This window comes from Cladophialophora yegresii (assembly GCF_000585515.1).
Source record: "Cladophialophora yegresii CBS 114405 chromosome Unknown aczIN-supercont1.5, whole genome shotgun sequence".
NCBI classification, from domain to species: Eukaryota; Fungi; Ascomycota; class Eurotiomycetes; order Chaetothyriales; family Herpotrichiellaceae; genus Cladophialophora; species Cladophialophora yegresii.
Window position 1 is genome coordinate 1,605,366 of NW_006913049.1, and position 18,416 is coordinate 1,623,781.

The window sequence follows — 18,416 nt, forward strand, 5'->3', positions numbered from 1 at the left end:
GTCTCCGTTGTGCCAACTAAAAATAGGTTCAGACGACAGGCACATATTCCCAGCAGAAGTCGGGTTTGAGGTAGCCGCATTCATTTTATGTTGCTGTATCCACGGATATAAATTGAGGAGCATCGCTGAGCTGCATCGGAAGACCGTGTCCAACTCGATGAGGTGGGCTTCACGATCTTGCGAGGGGGGCACTGTTGCCTCGCACCCCTATTTGGGGCCTGCATTCGAGCTCTCCCTCCCGGCTAGGACCGAATTCATATATTGCAATTAGTGGCGTCGCACGTGAATAAACCGGGTCTCTAAGGGATACAAGTCTGCAGGTTGGCAAGCTTCCAAGCAACGAACTTAATGCGCCGTCGAAAGGATATTGCCCGATCCGCTGAATAACGGCCCCGGGTTCGACCTCTGCCAATGGCTGAACGTTTTACTCTCCTTGCCCTCGAGCAACATATGTAAATCCTCACTGTCCGGCGAAAGCTGCAATCCATGGCCGGGCTTCGGATAAAGCGCTGCGTGCTCATCAAAGTATCCGTCGTAACCTTCATCCACCTGGTGACCCTGCCCAGCATCATTGGGCCTAAAGGACGGCACTTTTGACACTGGCGTGACATAAGTGGAAGTAAATTGAGCCTGAGGCATGACCACCGGAGGAGGCGGAGGGGGAACGAGTGTTTGAAAGATGGGCAGGTCCGGTGCGAGATCGGAAGCGTGTAGAAGACGTAGAACCAAGTCTTCCTTTGACAGCGTTTTGAGATATGCCAGCTTCTGCTCGGGGTTCAAGAAGCGTCCTCCTACAAATGGCCCTGCATATGTGGGCGCTTGCTGGATGATAGGAGGTGAAACAACCACAGGCTCAGCGCTTAGCTTGCTGATTGACTTTTTCTCCTTCTTCTTACCATGCAGTATCCGGTCACATTCGGAACAGTACCATTCAGCTTTCGAGTCTGCCACGGTCTGTTTCGAGATCTGAGGTTCGTGACAACGCTGGTGCCAGCACTTATTGCATGCATCGCAAAACACAATAACATTCCCTGGAGGGCCGTATCCGCGTAGGCAATGTTCGCACAGCGCAAATTGCTCGCGACCACGGTAGATTCTTCGTTTAATCTTCGGGTGAGTCTTGCTGGAGGGAGTCGAGGTCGAACTGCCGTTCACAGTAGGGGTATTGCGCGAGACTTTACCAGAGGGGCTTGCACTCGTGACAGTAGCCTTGGTAAGAGGAGTTGGTTTCTGTGTCTGCCTCCCAGATCTTGTATGCAAGGTAGGATTATATTCCTCCGAGCTCTCTTCGGAATCTAACGCAACAGGTTCGGGCGACGACGCCCAGTGCAGAGATAATTCAGAACCAGTACCCTCCCGTTCCTTACTCCCAGGTCCTCCGTGGTGAGAGGACGCTTCGGCACTATCGACGGACGTTACCTGTGGTGATGGATGACTCCCCCCCTGCGACTTTCTTGGTCCACGCTTGATGCCGGGCCTCCCCCGACCGAGCCCTTTCCCTGACACGACTGAACCATCAGGCAGAGTATATTGTTTGTTTCTGCGAGACCCATTCCTATTATTGGCTGCCATGGTCGCATTCCCCATAGCGCCATGTGTTTGGACGTGGCCCGTGACGATAATTGTAGCACCATCGGCGTGCTCCGCATTGCTCACAGAACGGGAGGCTTGGTCTAGCCCAGATGAAGGTGTTGAAAATCGGAAGTTGGGATTGATATCGGTTTGTGCATCTGCAGGCCCGGGGCTAGGACCTGTGGGGAAGTCGGGCATGCCGACTCTCATATTAAGGATACTATCCTTGGTAGACGGAGATGGCGTGTGACCTTGAGGCAGGATGTCCGGAAAAGATCCGCGACGAGGACCCGGAGCAGTGTGAGCGGACGGCTTGGATGGCCCTTGAGAAGAAGGACTGTTGGTCTGATGGGAGGAGGTTAATCCTGGGCGATCATTTGTGCCGTTGTACATAGCCTGAAAGTCAAGGGGAGGTACAGCAGGATGCATGATGAAGGTATCGTGGGGGCGCTGACGAAGCTCATCAGTATCGCGCACATAGCCATTGGTCTCGCTCGAGTTGTTCGGGGCAATTGGTGGGGCCACCATTCCAGCTTGTTCGGGTCTTCAGCGTGTGGACTCGTGTTCTGATTGGGAAGCCAAAAGCGCAAAGGGCTTTGACGTATCACAAGACCGACTTGATACTATACTTTTCTTTCTCCCAGTACGAGCGAGTGACTGAGTCGAGAACCGTTTCTGACCTGGCTGTGAAAGACCGGGAAGAGATGAAAAGCAGCTTTTCTTGCGTGTCGTCGGCTCAACCCCAAGAAGGATGTTTCAGTTGGAGGCGAAACACGTGACATGAGAAGCTTCTGCACGTGATCTTGGGGGCTCATCCACACTAATCCTAATTGGCCCCTCGCCAGTTTAGCGAACTTCCAGGTTCTTCCGTCATTACGCACAAATGGCGCGTCTTTCGGTCAACATCTGCAACCACTTCGAGCTCATTGTGCTGGATCGGTTTACGCACAAAATCCTCACCATGTTCGAGGACAAAAGCTGGAGGTTGTACAGCAGGTTTGCTATGGTGCCACATCTTCGTGACTCAACTTGTTTTTCCACCACGTATCACGTTTCTGTTACCAGCGTATTCCGCGCGGGCCTCCTGCCCTTCTGCCCCGAGTGATCAAGCTCCCACACCACTCCCATCATGGCCTACACATCTACATTCTTAGTGTCAAACATTCACTGCCCGTCGTGCGTTTCCTATGTCCAGGATATACTACGCGGAATAGGCGTCATCCAATCCGTTCATGTTTCGTTGATTGATCACCTTATTCGCGTCAAACACGTCGAAGACTCCACCCGAGAAATCATTGTCGGCGAGCTAATCAAGGCAGCTTTTGAGGTCGAGCATGTCACAACCTTCGACCCAAATGGTGTCCGGAATCACGACGTCGACATTGCACCGAAACCGATATCCTCCCGAGCCTCGCGATCCACATGGAGTACAACTCGTGCCCAGCGCAAACACATCGACAACTGTGACGCATGCCAACGTGAGAAGGGTCGAAAATCAAGAGCGAAAGTAAGCTGGTCTTCCCTGACTCGGATGCGCCGGTCAAGCCCGAGCAGGAAACCCCATACCAACAAGGCCACTGCTGTCTCGAACGATACATTGGTTGACGAGAAGCCTGTGACAATTGACATCGATGGTTCAACCAACGAAAGCGCCATCTCACGGTATGCAGTCACCGTCTCAATAGGTGGCGTAACCTGCGCATCGTGCACAAGCACGATCACTAAAGCTCTGGATAATCTAAGCTTTGTGGAAAATGCCCAAATCAATCTTATGACGAATACTGCACGAGTAGTCTATTCCGGGCCGAAGAGCAATTCAGACAAGATCGTTGCGGAAATCGAAGACGTCGGCTATGAGGCTGCGATTGAGGAGATTGAGCCTCAAGGAGAAGAGAAGCACAAACCGCAAGCTGAGGATGACGACTACAGAGTCACTCTCAGTATCGAAGGGATGACTTGTGGAAGTTGCGTGGGTACTATAACGAGAGGTTTGCGCGAGCTTCCGTTCATCAAGGACATCAACATTGATCTAGTGGGCAATCGGGGCCTCATAGCCTTCTCCGGCAAGAAAAATCTGGATACCTTACTCGAGAAGCTTGACGATCTCGGCTACGATGCTACGGTCGTCAAGCTCGAGGACATCGCCAAGAAAGCCGCAGGCCCCAAGCAGGAGAGAACGGTCCAATTGAAGGTTGACGGCATGTACTGCGATCACTGTCCTGACAACATCAGGAGCGCCATCCGGTCTTCTCTACCCCCCAGCCAGGACAGAGTCTATACCATAACTCAGCTTCCCTCGCTGGACGACCCAATCATCACCATCACCTATCGCCCTTCCAGTCAACTCAGTGTGCGGAGCTTTGTCACTGCCATCGACGCATCACATGAAGTCTTGTCAGCGACCGTTTATCACCCACCAACGCTAGAAGAGCGCTCTCGTCGACTGCAACGGAAAGAGATGAGACACATTCTTTGGCGACTGCTTTTCACCGGCATAGTCGCTATCCCTACCCTCGTCATCGGGGTCGTCTACATGAGTCTTGTGCCCAAGTCAAATTCGACCAGGCAATGGTGGGAACAGCCTATCCTTGCCGGTCAAGTCATGCGGATGGAGTGGGCATTATTTTTCATGACAACGCCAGTCATGTTCTACGGCACGGATTTGTTTCACGCCAGGGCGTACAAAGAGATCAAGGCCATGTGGAGACCGAGCAGCAAGACTCCAATCATACGTCGATTTTACCGTTTCGGCAGTATGAATTTGTTGATCAGTGCTGGTGCTGCCGTCGCATACTTCTCGTCCTTGGCCGTCTTGATCATGGATGCGACGGATAGCTCACATTTTATGCGTCAAAGTCGTTCTTCTGACACTTACTTCGACACAGTAACGTTTCTTACCTTCTTCATCCTCATCGGTCGATTTCTCGAAGCCTACAGCAAGACGAAAACTGGTGACGCGGTTGCAATGCTCAGTAAATTGCGGCCTTCGGAAGCAGTTCTTGTAGAAGACAAAATCACCCGGACGATCCCGGTGGATCAATTGGAGGCGGGCGACCTGGTCCAGATCGCCCACGGGGTTTCACCACCGACTGATGGCACCATCGACCAGCAGGGAATATTTCTATTCAATGAAAGCTCCCTTACGGGCGAATCTAAGCCTGTGAAGAAGATATTCGGCGACCAAGTCTACACAGGATCCGTCAATGTCTCGGAACCTGTTCGAATCCGAGTGACTGAAGTCGGAGGCACTTCGATGCTAGATCGGATTGTTAGTGTTGTCCGTGAAGGCCAAGCGAAGAGAGCTCCCATCGAACGCATTGCAGACATGCTCACAGGCTACTTCGTGCCAGTGATAACCCTCATTGCCATTATTACCTGGGTTATTTGGTTGGCCTTGGGCTTGTCAGGCACCTTACCGCGAGCATGGCTTGATCTGAATCGTGGTGGCTGGGCTTTCTGGTCGCTCGAATTTGCGATTGCTGTCTTCGTTGTGGCTTGTCCTTGCGGGATTGGTCTTGCCGCCCCAACTGCACTGTTTGTTGGCGGAGGTCTAGCTGCAAAATATGGCATTCTGGTCCAAGGTGGTGGTGAAGCGTTCCAGGAAGCGTCCAAACTGAACGCTATCGTTTTTGACAAGACCGGCACCCTCACTGAAGGTCAGATGCGGGTCACTGACTTCGAACTGATCGAAAACGGCCAGAGCAATCCTTCGGCCATTGACGAAAATGTCATCCTCGCCATGGCTCGCAACTTGGAAGAGTCAAGTACTCATCCCATCGCAAAAGCAATTGCATCCTATTGCGGCGAGAAATCCTCAAATGTGACGGTGCAGTCGAAGGAAATCAAGGAGATCCCAGGCCAAGGTTTGACTGGGAGATTCTTGGTTCGATATGATTCTACCAGCACAAGATACGAAGCTGCACTCGGCAACGAAATGCTTCTCCAACGCATCGACTGTTCGGATGGTGGAGAGGCCAAGCCAGTCCCAGTGAAGGACGTCACGAAGGTCGCAGTGCAGGACGACTTCTATCTTAATGCCATTTTGCGAAAACATCAGTCTCTGGGGCACTCGACTGCGATCTTCGCTGTGCGACAGTCGTCAGAAGACCGTACAGAAGGCAAGGCACCGTCTAATTACCGGGCTGCCGCTCTCTTTGCCATCGCTGATCCGATCCGCCCTGAAACACCCAGCGTCCTTCATTCCCTACGCGATGCTGGCCTCGATATTCACATGTGTACAGGCGACAATCCAACCACGGCTCTTGCAATTGCTTCACAACTGGGCATTCCTGCCAGGAACGTTCGCGCCGGCGTCCTTCCACAAGAAAAAGCAGCCTACATTCGCGAATTGGAAGGGGTCTCACCTACGGGCGGCTCATCTTTTACTGGTCGCAAAATCATCGCTTTCGTAGGTGACGGTACGAATGACACCCCCGCACTCTCAGCCGCAGATGTCTCCATTGCACTGTCATCGGGCTCGGATGTGGCAATCACCACAGCCTCATTCATCCTGCTCAACTCCGATCTCAGTACTATTCTGTCGCTCGTCCGTCTGGCCAACCGCGTCTTCCTTCGCGTCAAGCTGAACTTTGCTTGGGCGGCAGTCTACAACCTGTGTCTTGTCCCTGTTGCGGCTGGCGTGTTTTTCCCTATTGGCGCGAGTGCCGACCAGGCTGGATGGAGGCTGAGTCCTGTTTGGGCCAGTGTGGCTATGGCGGCGAGTAGTGTTAGTGTGGTGATGAGTAGTCTTGCTTTGCGGCTGCCTGAACTCGAGCTGAGGAGATGGAGGTGGAAGAAATAATGGAATGCGCGGTGCATGATACGATAGGATTTTCGATGGCTGCTCATATCCCTCGTAGCTGAAGTGTGCTTATGGGCGACCCACTCTCCGACTAGAATCATCGAAGCATCAAGCAAGTAGAATGCCATTAATGCTTCTTGCCAGCGGATCTGCTCTTCGAATACGTACTGCGACTTTCGCGGATAAATCCAGCCCAGTCACGATCCCTAGCCGCCCATAGCTACACGATACTTTCCCGATAGACATGTGACGGCCAGCCAATAGCCACTGGGTGGTGAGCATCCAGGTACAGTAAGTGGTGAGCGTGTGAATGACTAATCAGACTGGCATTGGTGGTGTTGATGGTGTTGGCGTTCGCGCAACATCCCCTGCCCACCTGAACGTACGCTACAACCGAAAGGAGGTTGCCGAGGCAGTGTCTCCAACATGGATTGATATCCGAGAAGCTCTCCGCATATCGGCTCTGTTCTTGGTCCGTTACCATCCATCTGAACCCTTTCACCTTTGATGGATTCATGCCCCTCGGCATTAGACAATAGATACAGACCTAGACGTTAGACAGCAAGAAGGCTATACTAGGAGACTACTTTTGTGCGTACAATGCCATTCAATGCGGTCGGACTTCCAATCGAGTATTGCTCTCGAGAATATCGAAAACAGCTCCAAGAACAGTGGGAAATCGCAACAATGACAACATCGCCAACGGCGTCAACAACGTCAACATCTCCCTCGCCGGCGTCCCGCAGCAACTTGACCAACATATCGGAACCAGAGCTACTGTGGACACCACCCGACCCAGAATCGACCTTAATATCCCAATACCGTCGCCGGATCAATAGCAAGTTCTCCCAGTCGCTCAAGGACTCCCACGATCTCCATACCTGGACGGTCCGAAATCCACATGAATTCTGGATCGACCTGTACGACTACTGCGGCATCATCCCCTCTCTACCGAAACATACGAAACTGGCGTATAATCCAAAGCTCAGGCTGAGAGATATCCCGACCTTCTTCCCCGGCTTACGGCTCAATTACGCAGAAAATGTCCTCGTACCAAACACGCAACAGAACCCCAATGCAATTGCTTTGGTTGGCGTACGAGAGAACGGACTTTCCAACCCCGAAAACATCACCTGGGCCGGATTGACCGAGCTCGTACGACTAACTCGCTCGGCAATGATCCGACAGGGTATCAAGCAAGGCGATGTGATTGCAGCATTAATGGCGAATTCAATATGGATCATCGTGCTGTTCCTGGCATCCGCTTCGATCGCGGCAATCTTCACCTCCGTGTCCCCTGACCTAGGAGTACCCGGATGCGTCAGTCGATTCTCTCAGGTCGAGCCGAAGTGGCTGTTCGCAGACACGGATCTGGCGGTGCGCGGAACCAGACCATCAATGATGAGCAAGGTGCTCCAAATACTCAGGTCTCTGCCCAGGGACAAGTCCCAGCCGAAGGTCGTCTTTGTGCCGACATGCCACCAGCCCCATCTCAAACACAACCTTCAGTATATCCGGCCCGTCAGCGACGCTATCTCACTGCACACATTCCTTCAAACCTCCCGCCCTACCGACAAACTTACGTACACGCGGATGCCGACAGACCAACCCTTGGTGATAGTCTACAGCTCCGGCACGACCGGCGAGCCAAAATGCATCGTCTCCCCGCACATCAGTATCCTGAACTACAAGAAGATATCGCTGCTGCACAATGGACTTACCCCTCGATCCACGGTCTTCCAGTACTCATCGACATCCTGGATCTTGTGGAACGTAATGAACGGGCACCTCAGCGTCGGCGCCAAAGTCATCTGCTACGACGGTGGCGCACTATACCCCGATCCGAGCACCATGCTCCGTATCATCGAGAGATTTAAAGCAACCTACTGGGGCACATCGCCGCGCTACCTCCTGGAGCTCGAGCAGTCTGGGATACTGGACCCGTCGTCACCAGCCTACCAAAAGCTTGACCTCTCGTCCCTGACACTCGTCACATGCACCGGCGCAACCCTCACGACCGAACAATTCACCTGGTTCTACCACCCCGTCCGTGGTATCTCACCCGACCGCAAGATTCACCTCTCGAGCGTCGCCGGCGGCACGGACATCGCGTCCTCATGGATCGCAACCAACCCGGCTGGCCCCGTCTACGCCAATGAAATGCAGCTTTGGGCACTAGGCCACGACTGCGACATCCTCGACAGCGAAACTGGCGAAAGCATAGCCCACACAGGCATGCCCGGCGAGCTTGTGTGCAGGAAGCCCTTCCCCAGCATGCCCTGTCGATTTTGGGGCGACACAGGCAACAAGAAATACATGGAAGCGTATTTTGAGAAATTCCCGATTTCGCGCGACAGCAAGGCCGAGGCCAAGAGGTCCGTGCCCAAGAAGTGGTCGTGGCTTCAAGGCAAAGCGGACGACAAGGTAGACGCGACCGAGTATCTGGACGTCTGGGCCCAACACGACTTCATCACCCGCAACCCCAAGACGGGCGGACTCCAGATCCTAGGCCGCAGCGACGGCGTCCTCAACCCGAGCGGCATCCGTTTCGGAAGTTCGGAGATCTACAATATCGTCGAGGGGCCGCAGTTTAACACCCTGATCTCCGATACGCTGTGCGTGGGCCGCAGAAGGCCGCACGACAAGGACGAGACCGTCTTTCTGTTCGTCATCATGGCGCCAGGGCACGAGAATGACTTTACGCCTGCGGTGGTGGACAGACTCAAGTCAGCGATCCGTGAGGGGTTGAGTCCTAGGCATGTGCCGAAGTTTGTGTTCCAGGTCAAGGCTATCCCGTATACGGTCAATGGGAAGAAGGTCGAGATTGCGGTGAAGAAAGTAATCAGCGGGGCGGATGTGAAGGTGAGTTCGACGGTGCGGAATCCGGAGAGTCTCAAAGAGTATGAGTGGTTCAGAGACATTGAGAGGGAGGCCGGGTCGTCCAGGAGAGGCAGGGACGCGAAGCTATGATGCTGGCGATGAAAGTGGAGGATGTAAGGAGCGCATTATGGAGCGGCCACTGTTGCACCAGGGATCTTGTTCTCTGTTTGCGAACAGCCAAGCAAGTACGAGTGCGTTTTCCTCACGTCAAATCAACAAGGAGCTCGGAGACCCTGTGCCTTATGCTGACATCAACATGGTGGTCGACAATAGATCTATTGAAGAGATATGGCGATCTGGAATATGCTCAGACACTGCAAGTATCGTAAGCAGGATTGAGCTAAGATACCTACTGTACCACCGGCTCCTGTCGCAGACTCCGACATCATAATTCCCCTTGAAGCCAGCTCCTGATCTCTCAGCCTCGTCCGCCAGTCTCGCAAAACCCCACACAAGATTTCGATCATTGGCAGCTGCCATCGCAATGGAAAAGTTCGAGGTGCCTAGTAATTCACGGCAAAGCTGATCAGGAAGCCGCCTCGTGCATGGCTCTGTTTGCCTGTGTTTGTTCCGCACACAGGCGACACAGAATGGCATTTACAGCTCGTGCTTGCCCTTCACTTTGGATCACGAGGCTGGTGGTCAGCCCGTGACTGCCAGTGAAAGCTCTCAACGAGGCTGTCGGTCGTGCCTGCGCTCTTGGATGTGAAGAACTTCGCGCTATTGCCCTGCTATGTTCTTCAGAGTCTCGGATCGGTTCACCACCACTGCCACCACCATTCGACAGCTCAACTTTGTCACGACACACCGACCACGCAATTCGACACCACTCAACACCTGAATGAACAAAACAACATCGACATCAACACTCTGCGTCCCTCAAGTCCCAGTCCACAGCTGGCCTAAACATTGTGCTTCTTTCCTGCTGGGCTTCCACACCACAACCTACACAAGATGAAACTGCAGAGCCTCGGACCACTCCTTCTGACCTTGACCTCTCTCTTGTTCAGCCCACCCCTGTTCGCTGCAAGTCCTACTTTCTGGATAGAGCCGGCGTTGCCCCAGGACTTGAAATCTCGCTTTTCTGAGATCTGGAGGGATTGTTTGACGCTCGCTAGGCTGGCAGCCATCACTTTTCAAGCGGACTGCAGGCTCGACCCAACGTTTGAACGATATTTTGAGACGGATAGTGCTTTGTTTGTCAAGCACATCTTCTACACACTTGCCAACATCCCGCTCGATGCGACCCTGACAGAAGCCACTGCTGTGCAGACCCTGCAAGGCGGCAGCCTCTTGGGACTTTCGCCAAAGTTCTGGAAGTTGACGATCGCGTTCGGAGAGCCGCCTTGGCTACCCAAGGATGGTATTTGCGCCGATGATGATGGTTTCGGAGCTTACGCGAGCTTCAGAAGAGAAACAGGCGAAGCCACCATAGTCCTGTGCCTCGGTGTGCTGTACTACCCTACACTGGATGAGATTCTGCGTCCTCGGCCGTGGGCGTATGACGAGCAGGGAAGACTGCGCGAGGGTTACACTTGCGATGGTCTGCTCGACCGAGACAACGCATATATGGAGATTGTAAGTGGTGTGGACTGACCTGACCGTCTCTTCTCTCTGTGCTAATGATGAAATAGGTCGCGGGTTGGCTGCTCCATGAGCTCATTCACTGGGAAGAGCTTTACAAAGACGACGTGCCGGAATGGGACCAGTTCGTGTCGTCCCTTACCGGAATCAAGGATTTCGACTCCCCAGGCGCAACCCCCGAGTACGGTTACGGGGCATTCAACGCTCGCCTTTTGAAGGAGCGAGCCGTCAGCCATCCCGGGGAGAATGGACATTACCCCACAGTCAACAATGCTGATAGCTACATGTGGTAGTAAGTCTTGACGTAGTTCCTCAGGGAAGTGCAACGCTAACCGTCGATAGTGCCTTGAGCAACTACTGGTCATGGAGGTGTCAGAGGCCATATAGGGGGGCGCAGACCCCCGCTGATGAATACCTTCGTATGGACCAGGGTGTTGGGTATAATGGCGAGAACATTGGCGTGACTGCTCGCCTTGGCTTCGACCAGCCCTCTCCAGGCAGCGTTGATTACGACACCGACGAAACCGACGACGAAGGCGATCGTGGCACCAAGAGTGATTCGAAGCAGCTTGCGCAGGATGGAGAAGGCAACGAGGGTGAATCGAAACGGCTCGCGCAGGCCGAAGAGCGCAACAAAGCGTCGCTTAAGTAAAAGTGAACGTGGTAACCTCACCACCGACGCAAAGAACAAGAAATGTAAGATTGCGCCGCATTTCGGCCTTGATCTAGGAGGTTGCAGGATTGGTCTCGGAGCTGGTTCGTAACTCATGGAGACAGACTCTCTCCTGAACAAGTGATTCATACAGACAGAGTATCTCCGAAACACGCTGATGCATACAGATTGAGTATCTCCGCCACAAGCTGGACCATAGAGACAGGCTATTTCCTGCACACATCAACTCGCACATGTAGAGTGGCTCCTGAACAAACCATCGCAGGGTGCGATGTCCCCTCGATGGACCCTAGGCCCACACATATGTGCTCGGATTGCCATAAGCCAAGCCGTTGCCACCACGCGTGAATATGTATGTGCATGTTTGCTGCCGCCGCCCATGTGTGAGTGACATCGCCGCGCTATTTTCCATCCCTGCGTGGACGGTGTCTTCGTAGAGTTGGTGGTGGTGGCGATGATGGTTTGCTGCTGCCGCCCATGTGTTCGCTGTGCATATGGTATGTGCATGTGTGCAGTTTTGTGTGATGATTTCCTGCGTGCATGAATGGTGCTTTCATACAGCTCGGTGTGGCGCTAATGGCCATCATGTTTGCCCCCATGGCTGTCGCGCAATGGGCAATGGGCATCGACCAACATGAGATCAATGATGTGCTCACCGTCGGGGCACCGGGCATGGAATTAAGCTTCATCCTGCATTGTGTCTTGTCGTGTTCGGCTTTGTCCGCCCTTGAATACTCAGTGCTTGGGTGGGTCAGTTCTAGAGCGCAACAGAGATGAAGAGGTGACGCGAGGTGAAGAAGGATTGGTGATATTTATATCGTTCTAGCCAGCTGACCCGTCCCGATCATATCTATCGTCTCAGTCCCTGCTCTTTCAGCGTGATGATGTCTGAGATCTATGATGGTCTTTACATTCAAAGTCGATCTGCTCTTTGCGTCGTCTCATGTTGCGCTTTGTCGGCCGTGCCTTGCCCTGTCTAGTGCTTTTAAATCTGGTTCGATTCCAGAGGTGACTGAAGGTGAAGAAAGGGAAGCAAGGTGAAGAGCGTAAGTATTAGTGACATGAATATTGAAGCCAGGTAGACAATCCATCCGTCAAGGTCAGTCATTTCAGTCACTGCTCTTTTGGCGCCCACGTCGATTGAGATTGACGATGGTCTTGCATTCAAAGCCAATATGCTCCTGAACTGTGCTTGTGGTCGAGGTCTGGAGGTGCAGACAGGTGACGCAAGTGATATCGATAGTGAAGCTAGGCAGTCAACTGCTCCTTTAGCGCTTAAGGTCCGATATCGACGAGAGTCTCTGTATCCGGAGCCACTCTGGTCCTAGGTTGTGCCTGTGCCTGTGCCTGCTTCTGAACTGTACGAGGGCTTTCAACGGTAAAGAAAGGCGGTGCAAGGTGAAGAGCGTGAATGATGGTGACTTTAATATTGAAGCCAGATAGAGAAGACGACCCGTCCCGATCAGCATACCATGCACTGCTCTTCAACGCGAATGAGGTCAGGGATCAATGAAGGTCTCTATATTTGGAACCGATACTGCTCTGCTCCTGGACTGTATCTTTACTTATGCCGTTAAAGAGAGGTGATATAAGGTGAAGAAGGGTGGGTGATATTGATAGTGAAGCCAGGTAGACGACCCGCCACAATCAGTATATCATTCACTGCTCTTTTCGCGCTTGAGGTCTGGGTTGTAGATCGATGATGGTCTTTGCATTTTGAGTCTGATCTGCTCCTGAACGTTGCCTCCGCCTGTGCCTGTACCGGAATACCCAGCGATCGCATAGCTCAGCTCCAGCTGAGATAGGAGCGCGACACCATGGCATTCCAGTGGCAATTTCAGAGACTTCTCCGACTCGACTCCGTGCCAGCAATGGTCACCCTTTTGCATTTCTTTCTCCTCCTCCTCCTGAGCTATCCGCTTCCCGCGCACGCTGCCCGCCCGTTCGTCTGGATCGAACCAATCGCCCCCGCGCCCTACATCGAGTGGTTCCACGAGTCGTGGAAAGAAGCCATCGTCCTCGCCAGAGCTGCGGCCCTGACGTTCCAGGGACCCTGCGATCCGGTGTATCAGCGGTATTTCGAGGACGGAGGGACGAGCGGTCCATCATCGCCACCAGCATCCTTGGTAAGACGCATCTTCCAGCGCATCGCAAATATCCCCCTAGACGCGCAGTACAACGCCCAAGACATCCAGAGTCTGCTCTCCAACCAAGACATTCTGGGGCTGTCGCCGCGGTTCGGGCGGATGACGCTCGCGCTGGGCACGCCGCCGCACACACCTGACCCGTGGAAAAACTATTGTGCAAATCGGGGCATCTCGGGGGCGTTTCTGTTCGGCGAGAACCGCGCCGACGCCACGGTCGTGGTGTGTGGCGCTGTGCTGGAGTATCCTCTGGCGGCGGAGATCTTGGCTGTCCCTCCGTGGGCAAGGAACGTGGATGGCACGCCCCACGCTGGGTATGGTTGCCGGGGGTTAGGTGATCGCGGTAAGTACCGGTACAGAGGCTGTTACAGTTTGTGGAGTTGGTCCTGTGCCGTGGTGGAGCTGTCTGTATCTCCATATCACGGGAGGGGACTCATCGACTCCACGGCCCTCCGCCATTTGCCACCCTTTCTGTTCTCTTTGATCCCGTATCTTCCTCGGCATGCTGACATCGTGGGGTAGATACCGAGTTTATGATCTTCCCGGGGGCGTTCATCCTGCATGAGCTGGTAATTACCCCTCCGTTCCCTTCACTTGTCACCTCTCCCCTGGATCTGATGTCCGTGTCTCCCGATGCTGATATCAAGGTAGATACACTGGTCGTGGCTGCTTCAGGACCTCCCGCAATGGCAAGACTTCATCGCTGTGTTGCCCGCTTTTGGACTCCGACAGATCGGAGACTTCGCCGGTACAGACCCTGTTAGCGGATATGGCGCGTATAATGCGAAGCGACTGAAGGAAAGAGCGCTTGGCAATCCCGCCGACTTTGGATCCTACCCGACACTCAACAATGCAGACAGCTACATGTGGTATGCGCTCTCGAAGTACTGGGCCTGGACGTGTGGCGTGGACTTTGGCCCAGCGAGGGATGAGTACGATGACTTCCTTCGAACTCAGGAGGGCAAGGTTCCTGCGGTGCAGCCCCTGCCGGGTGGGGGGGACGCCAGTGACCGTCCGGATCCAGGGATGGTGGATTTCGCACATGGGTCGACTGGTGGCGGTTGAGACAGAGAGGCTGTCGGATGTCAATGATCCTAGCAGAAGAACAGGGAGGAAGCTGTTGTGTGGTCTCAGGAAGGTAACAATCCTAGATTGAGCCGGCCTTGCACTGCCCAGGACACTGCTCAACCGGCCAGTTCAGTCGCTCCCGACGTGACGTGGACCTCCCGGATATTGATGAAAACATGACTATTGGTGGCTCGAAACCAGGGACCTGAGGACAAGTTCTGGGATTGGAATAAAGACCGGAGTACGAGTTGCATACTGACAGCTCCTGGCCTCGTCCAATGTGTCGCTTCCCTCGTGTATGACTATTCTACTTCTCATCCTGCCTTGATGCCGCATTTATAGGGCCTCTCATTTCAGATTGTCGTCTCTTCAAAAGTTGACTTGGAACCGTGGATGCGTTCGTAGCCTAGCGCCAAATTTCATAAACACAAACGGTAGTGGCACCATCGCCAGCGCAATGAAGCCTAGTACCGAATTGCCCCATCCGAGACCGAGACTGGAGTACAACGGTCGTCCTGCAAGTGGGAGAAAAGCACCTACAAGTGACCGCACGACGGTGTTTGCGGCAGTAACACTTGCAGCGAACAAGGGGTAACAATCGACCAGGTACGTCTGCACAGCCAACTATAGTTTTCATCATTAGTAGAATGTAAGGAATAGGGAGATCGTCCAAGACTCACAAAAATGCCGATTAAGCCCAATCCAACCCAACCTGTGCCAATGATGGGCATAATCCAGTGGATCTGCTTCTCTGCCGACCAACCATACCAGAAAAGCCCAACAGGAATGCAAATTGCCGCGGGAATCAGCCCTTCGAGTCGAATCTCCGGCGATACATCACCTTTGGCTTTCTTCGCTTGGATGCGCTTGTCACTCGTTGCGCCAAAAATGCCAAGACCAAGAAACATGCCCACACCGATGCCGAGATACGACAGACCAGCCAGACCTGTGTTGAAGCCATATGTCCCTTCGTAGATTTCGGTGATGGTGGTGAAGAGGAGGTACAGGTAGCCATAGATAATGGAGACGTAGACCTGTGCCCCTTTTTCAGCATCCTCGCTCATGTGCGCAAGCTTCAAGGCACTAATAACATACCACAAAGATGAAGACGATTGGGGACAGGAAAAACATCTTGGTTGGGCGGATCAGAGCTTTTACCAATGCCGTGCGAGGATCGTCTCCGGACGACATCTTTGAACGATACTGTAGATTGCCCGTCGATTTGCGGAGTTTTGCAGCCTTGCGCTCAAGGAGTACTGGGGCGTAGGATTCTTTCATAAAGAGGAGGCAGAGGATTGTCACGATCCCGGCCTTGAGCATGTTAGCTGGCCACTGCGGTAGGCAGGATGTTTTATACGTGCCGCGATAGTGATCACCCAGAATACCCATCGCCAACCAACGTCTGCGAACCTTGGTCAGCTTCCTCGGGTTGTGACGATGCATCAATGACTTCCTGAAGTGTGTCTAGGGAACTCACCTTGAGAGAGGAAGGCACCTGCCACGGGACCTGGTTGCCGCTGTTAGCTGGATCCAGATGCAAGATCCAAATGTTGCAATTCTTACCTGCAACAGGGCCAATCAATGGACCGATTGAGAAAACAGCCATCTTCGACCCACGTTCTTCACGCGTGTACATATCCGCCACACTGCCTCCTCCCAGTACCAAAGGAGCCGAGCCCGCGGCACCGGCCAAGAAGCGGAAGCCGATGAGACTGTCCAATGAAGGCGCGACTGCACAAGCGATGGTAAAGATGATGAATAGCACGTTAGTCGTTTGATAAATGGGCCATCGTCCATAAATTTCCGATAATGGAGCGCAGACCAAAGGTCCAAACGCGTAGCCTATAAGGTAGACCGAGACCACGAATGAGGCCAGGATAGCGCTGGAGCTGTTGAAGTCTTCCATGACACTGGGGATACCTGGGGCAAACATGCTGCTTGCCAGGGGCCTGAGGCACGCGTCAATTCCACCCATACACATGACTTATAAGCACACAACTTACGTGACAAAGGTCAGGCAAGAGAGAAGGGCAATGTTGGCAGCCTTGCGCCGCGACGGCCAATTGAGAGGATTCTCGGGGTCGCCCTCGCCATCCCAGTCCACGATGAAATCTGTGGCTGGAGGCGCCTCGTCAGCGACTTCTTTGTTGTCAGCCATGTTTCAATGGGTGGCTGAACGGCTATAGTCCGACTTGGAGACGTTGTCTCATCGTGGTGTGTTACAAGATGACAAGAAAGTGAAGCAGCAACGAAAGTGATTTAAGGTAGGGCAGAAAATGCTTGTCCATGCGGCGTGGATGGCCTCAACCGGAGCGAGCACCGACGCAGCAACAGAGACCCACGTTGTATGCAGCGTTGTGCAACATTATCCCTCCTTATGCAGACAAAGAGGAGATCTCGTCCTTTATTGGCGGAGGAATGGCGGATCTCTTTCGTTTGCCATGCCGGAAACAGTCAAGGTTACGCCGTAGCGATGTAACCGAGCTCTCCATTTGGGAAAAGGGGATTTTGCCGAGGAAAAGATTCCAGTGTCATGTTGTTCAAACTCCGACTGTCGGATTTCCTGCATAAAAGCTCTGCACTGCTGACATGCCGTTGATGAGGTCGGTAGCTACATCGAACAATCCGGTGCTCTACTAGCCGGGTACCGCCATCATGTGTGCCAGACGAGCTCCTGGTTCCCCTGGACAGAGACGACCACCTTGCAGGGCTGGCAAAGAATACAGCATGCCGCAAGGAAGGTGAAGTTGTGATCAATTCTAGAAAGATGACCCAAATTGCCGAACTTTGTCGACAGGGCCCTTCAGGCATGACAGAGAATCGAAAGAGGCGTTGTAAGAACCAATTCGAGGTTGCTGAGCTCGAGGCTGGATCAGGTGGTGGAGAAGGGGGGGTTGTACTCCGAAGGGTCAGTGAATAGGACCGAGTTCTCTAGAAAGGTGTCGTGTTCGTGTGACGGAAGAGCCCGCCGTACGCATCGAATATCCAAAACTTCGCAGCGACGATTCACAGCGCGCTGGGACAGCAGTACCGACACGGCAACGGTCGCTCCCCATAACACATACCAGGTGGTAGAACGGGGACACGGACTCACCCCTGAGGACGCATATCACCTCACGGCCTCTTCATATAATCATGTCCTGGCTGCTCTGCTAATGGTCACCCGCGTCACTGACAATAGCGGGGAAGCGCGAAGAACATTGCATCAACCTTGACCCGGGAGATGCGTTTCTCTCAATTTTCCCGCCGCCTGCACTTCTTTCCTTCTCTGGTCTCTTGTTCCTCTGTCGCTCGAAGACGCCAAAACGTCCCCGCATCTGGCCTTTCCAGCTGGTTCGAACTTGTCCACGACCAAGGCGGACCGGAGACATGTGTGCCCTAGGTGTGGTAAGACCTATGGCAAGAAAGAGCATCTCATCGTAAGTTCCGTTCCCTAGGGTGGACGGTGAGGCTCAGCCATTCTTCTGTAGAGGCATGAACGATCCTGTGAGTATGGCGTCGGGCCCCTGTATTTGCTGCTGATGGTCTTCAGATACAGGATCTCGGCCATACGTCTGTGACACTTGCAGGAATCAGTTCACGAGGCTCGACAGTCTTCGCGTCACAGTAGACTACACACTGGAGAATCCCTGAACACTCAATCTGCCCTACAAGATATTCGAATCAGAAATGTTCGACCTAAATCGCAATCCGG

The 18,416-nt window shown here is 53.4% G+C and overlaps 6 protein-coding genes across 6 annotated transcripts; 4 read left to right on the forward strand and 2 right to left on the reverse strand.

The window, feature by feature from the left end:
• Positions 1 to 345: 345 nt before the first annotated feature.
• Positions 346 to 1,770, reverse strand: A1O7_07301 (uncharacterized protein; the record flags this gene model as incomplete). Its single annotated transcript, XM_007761301.1, has 1 exon — positions 346 to 1,770. One exon carries the CDS (start codon positions 1,768 to 1,770, stop codon positions 346 to 348), a length of 1,425 nt encoding a protein of 474 aa, XP_007759491.1.
• Positions 1,771 to 2,701: 931 nt separating this feature from the next.
• On the forward strand, positions 2,702 to 6,373 carry A1O7_07302 (uncharacterized protein; the record flags this gene model as incomplete). The annotated part of the gene is made up of 1 exon (XM_007761302.1): positions 2,702 to 6,373. One exon carries the CDS (start codon positions 2,702 to 2,704, stop codon positions 6,371 to 6,373), a length of 3,672 nt encoding a protein of 1,223 aa, XP_007759492.1.
• A 687-nt stretch (positions 6,374 to 7,060) lies between these two features.
• A1O7_07303 (uncharacterized protein) lies at positions 7,061 to 9,343 on the forward strand (the record flags this gene model as incomplete). The annotated part of the gene is made up of 1 exon (XM_007761303.1): positions 7,061 to 9,343. The coding sequence occupies one exon, from the start codon at positions 7,061 to 7,063 to the stop codon at positions 9,341 to 9,343; it is 2,283 nt and encodes a 760-aa protein (XP_007759493.1).
• Positions 9,344 to 10,207: 864 nt separating this feature from the next.
• On the forward strand, positions 10,208 to 11,489 carry A1O7_07304 (uncharacterized protein; the record flags this gene model as incomplete). Its single annotated transcript, XM_007761304.1, has 3 exons — positions 10,208 to 10,831; positions 10,888 to 11,129; positions 11,180 to 11,489. 3 exons carry the CDS (start codon positions 10,208 to 10,210, stop codon positions 11,487 to 11,489), a joined length of 1,176 nt encoding a protein of 391 aa, XP_007759494.1.
• Positions 11,490 to 13,381: 1,892 nt separating this feature from the next.
• Positions 13,382 to 14,719, forward strand: A1O7_07305 (uncharacterized protein; the record flags this gene model as incomplete). Its single annotated transcript, XM_007761305.1, has 3 exons — positions 13,382 to 13,997; positions 14,177 to 14,223; positions 14,306 to 14,719. 3 exons carry the CDS (start codon positions 13,382 to 13,384, stop codon positions 14,717 to 14,719), a joined length of 1,077 nt encoding a protein of 358 aa, XP_007759495.1.
• Positions 14,720 to 15,091: 372 nt separating this feature from the next.
• A1O7_07306 (uncharacterized protein) lies at positions 15,092 to 16,880 on the reverse strand (the record flags this gene model as incomplete). Its single annotated transcript, XM_007761306.1, has 7 exons — positions 15,092 to 15,346; positions 15,403 to 15,756; positions 15,818 to 16,054; positions 16,099 to 16,124; positions 16,200 to 16,229; positions 16,286 to 16,671; positions 16,726 to 16,880. 7 exons carry the CDS (start codon positions 16,878 to 16,880, stop codon positions 15,092 to 15,094), a joined length of 1,443 nt encoding a protein of 480 aa, XP_007759496.1.
• Positions 16,881 to 18,416: the final 1,536 nt, after the last annotated feature.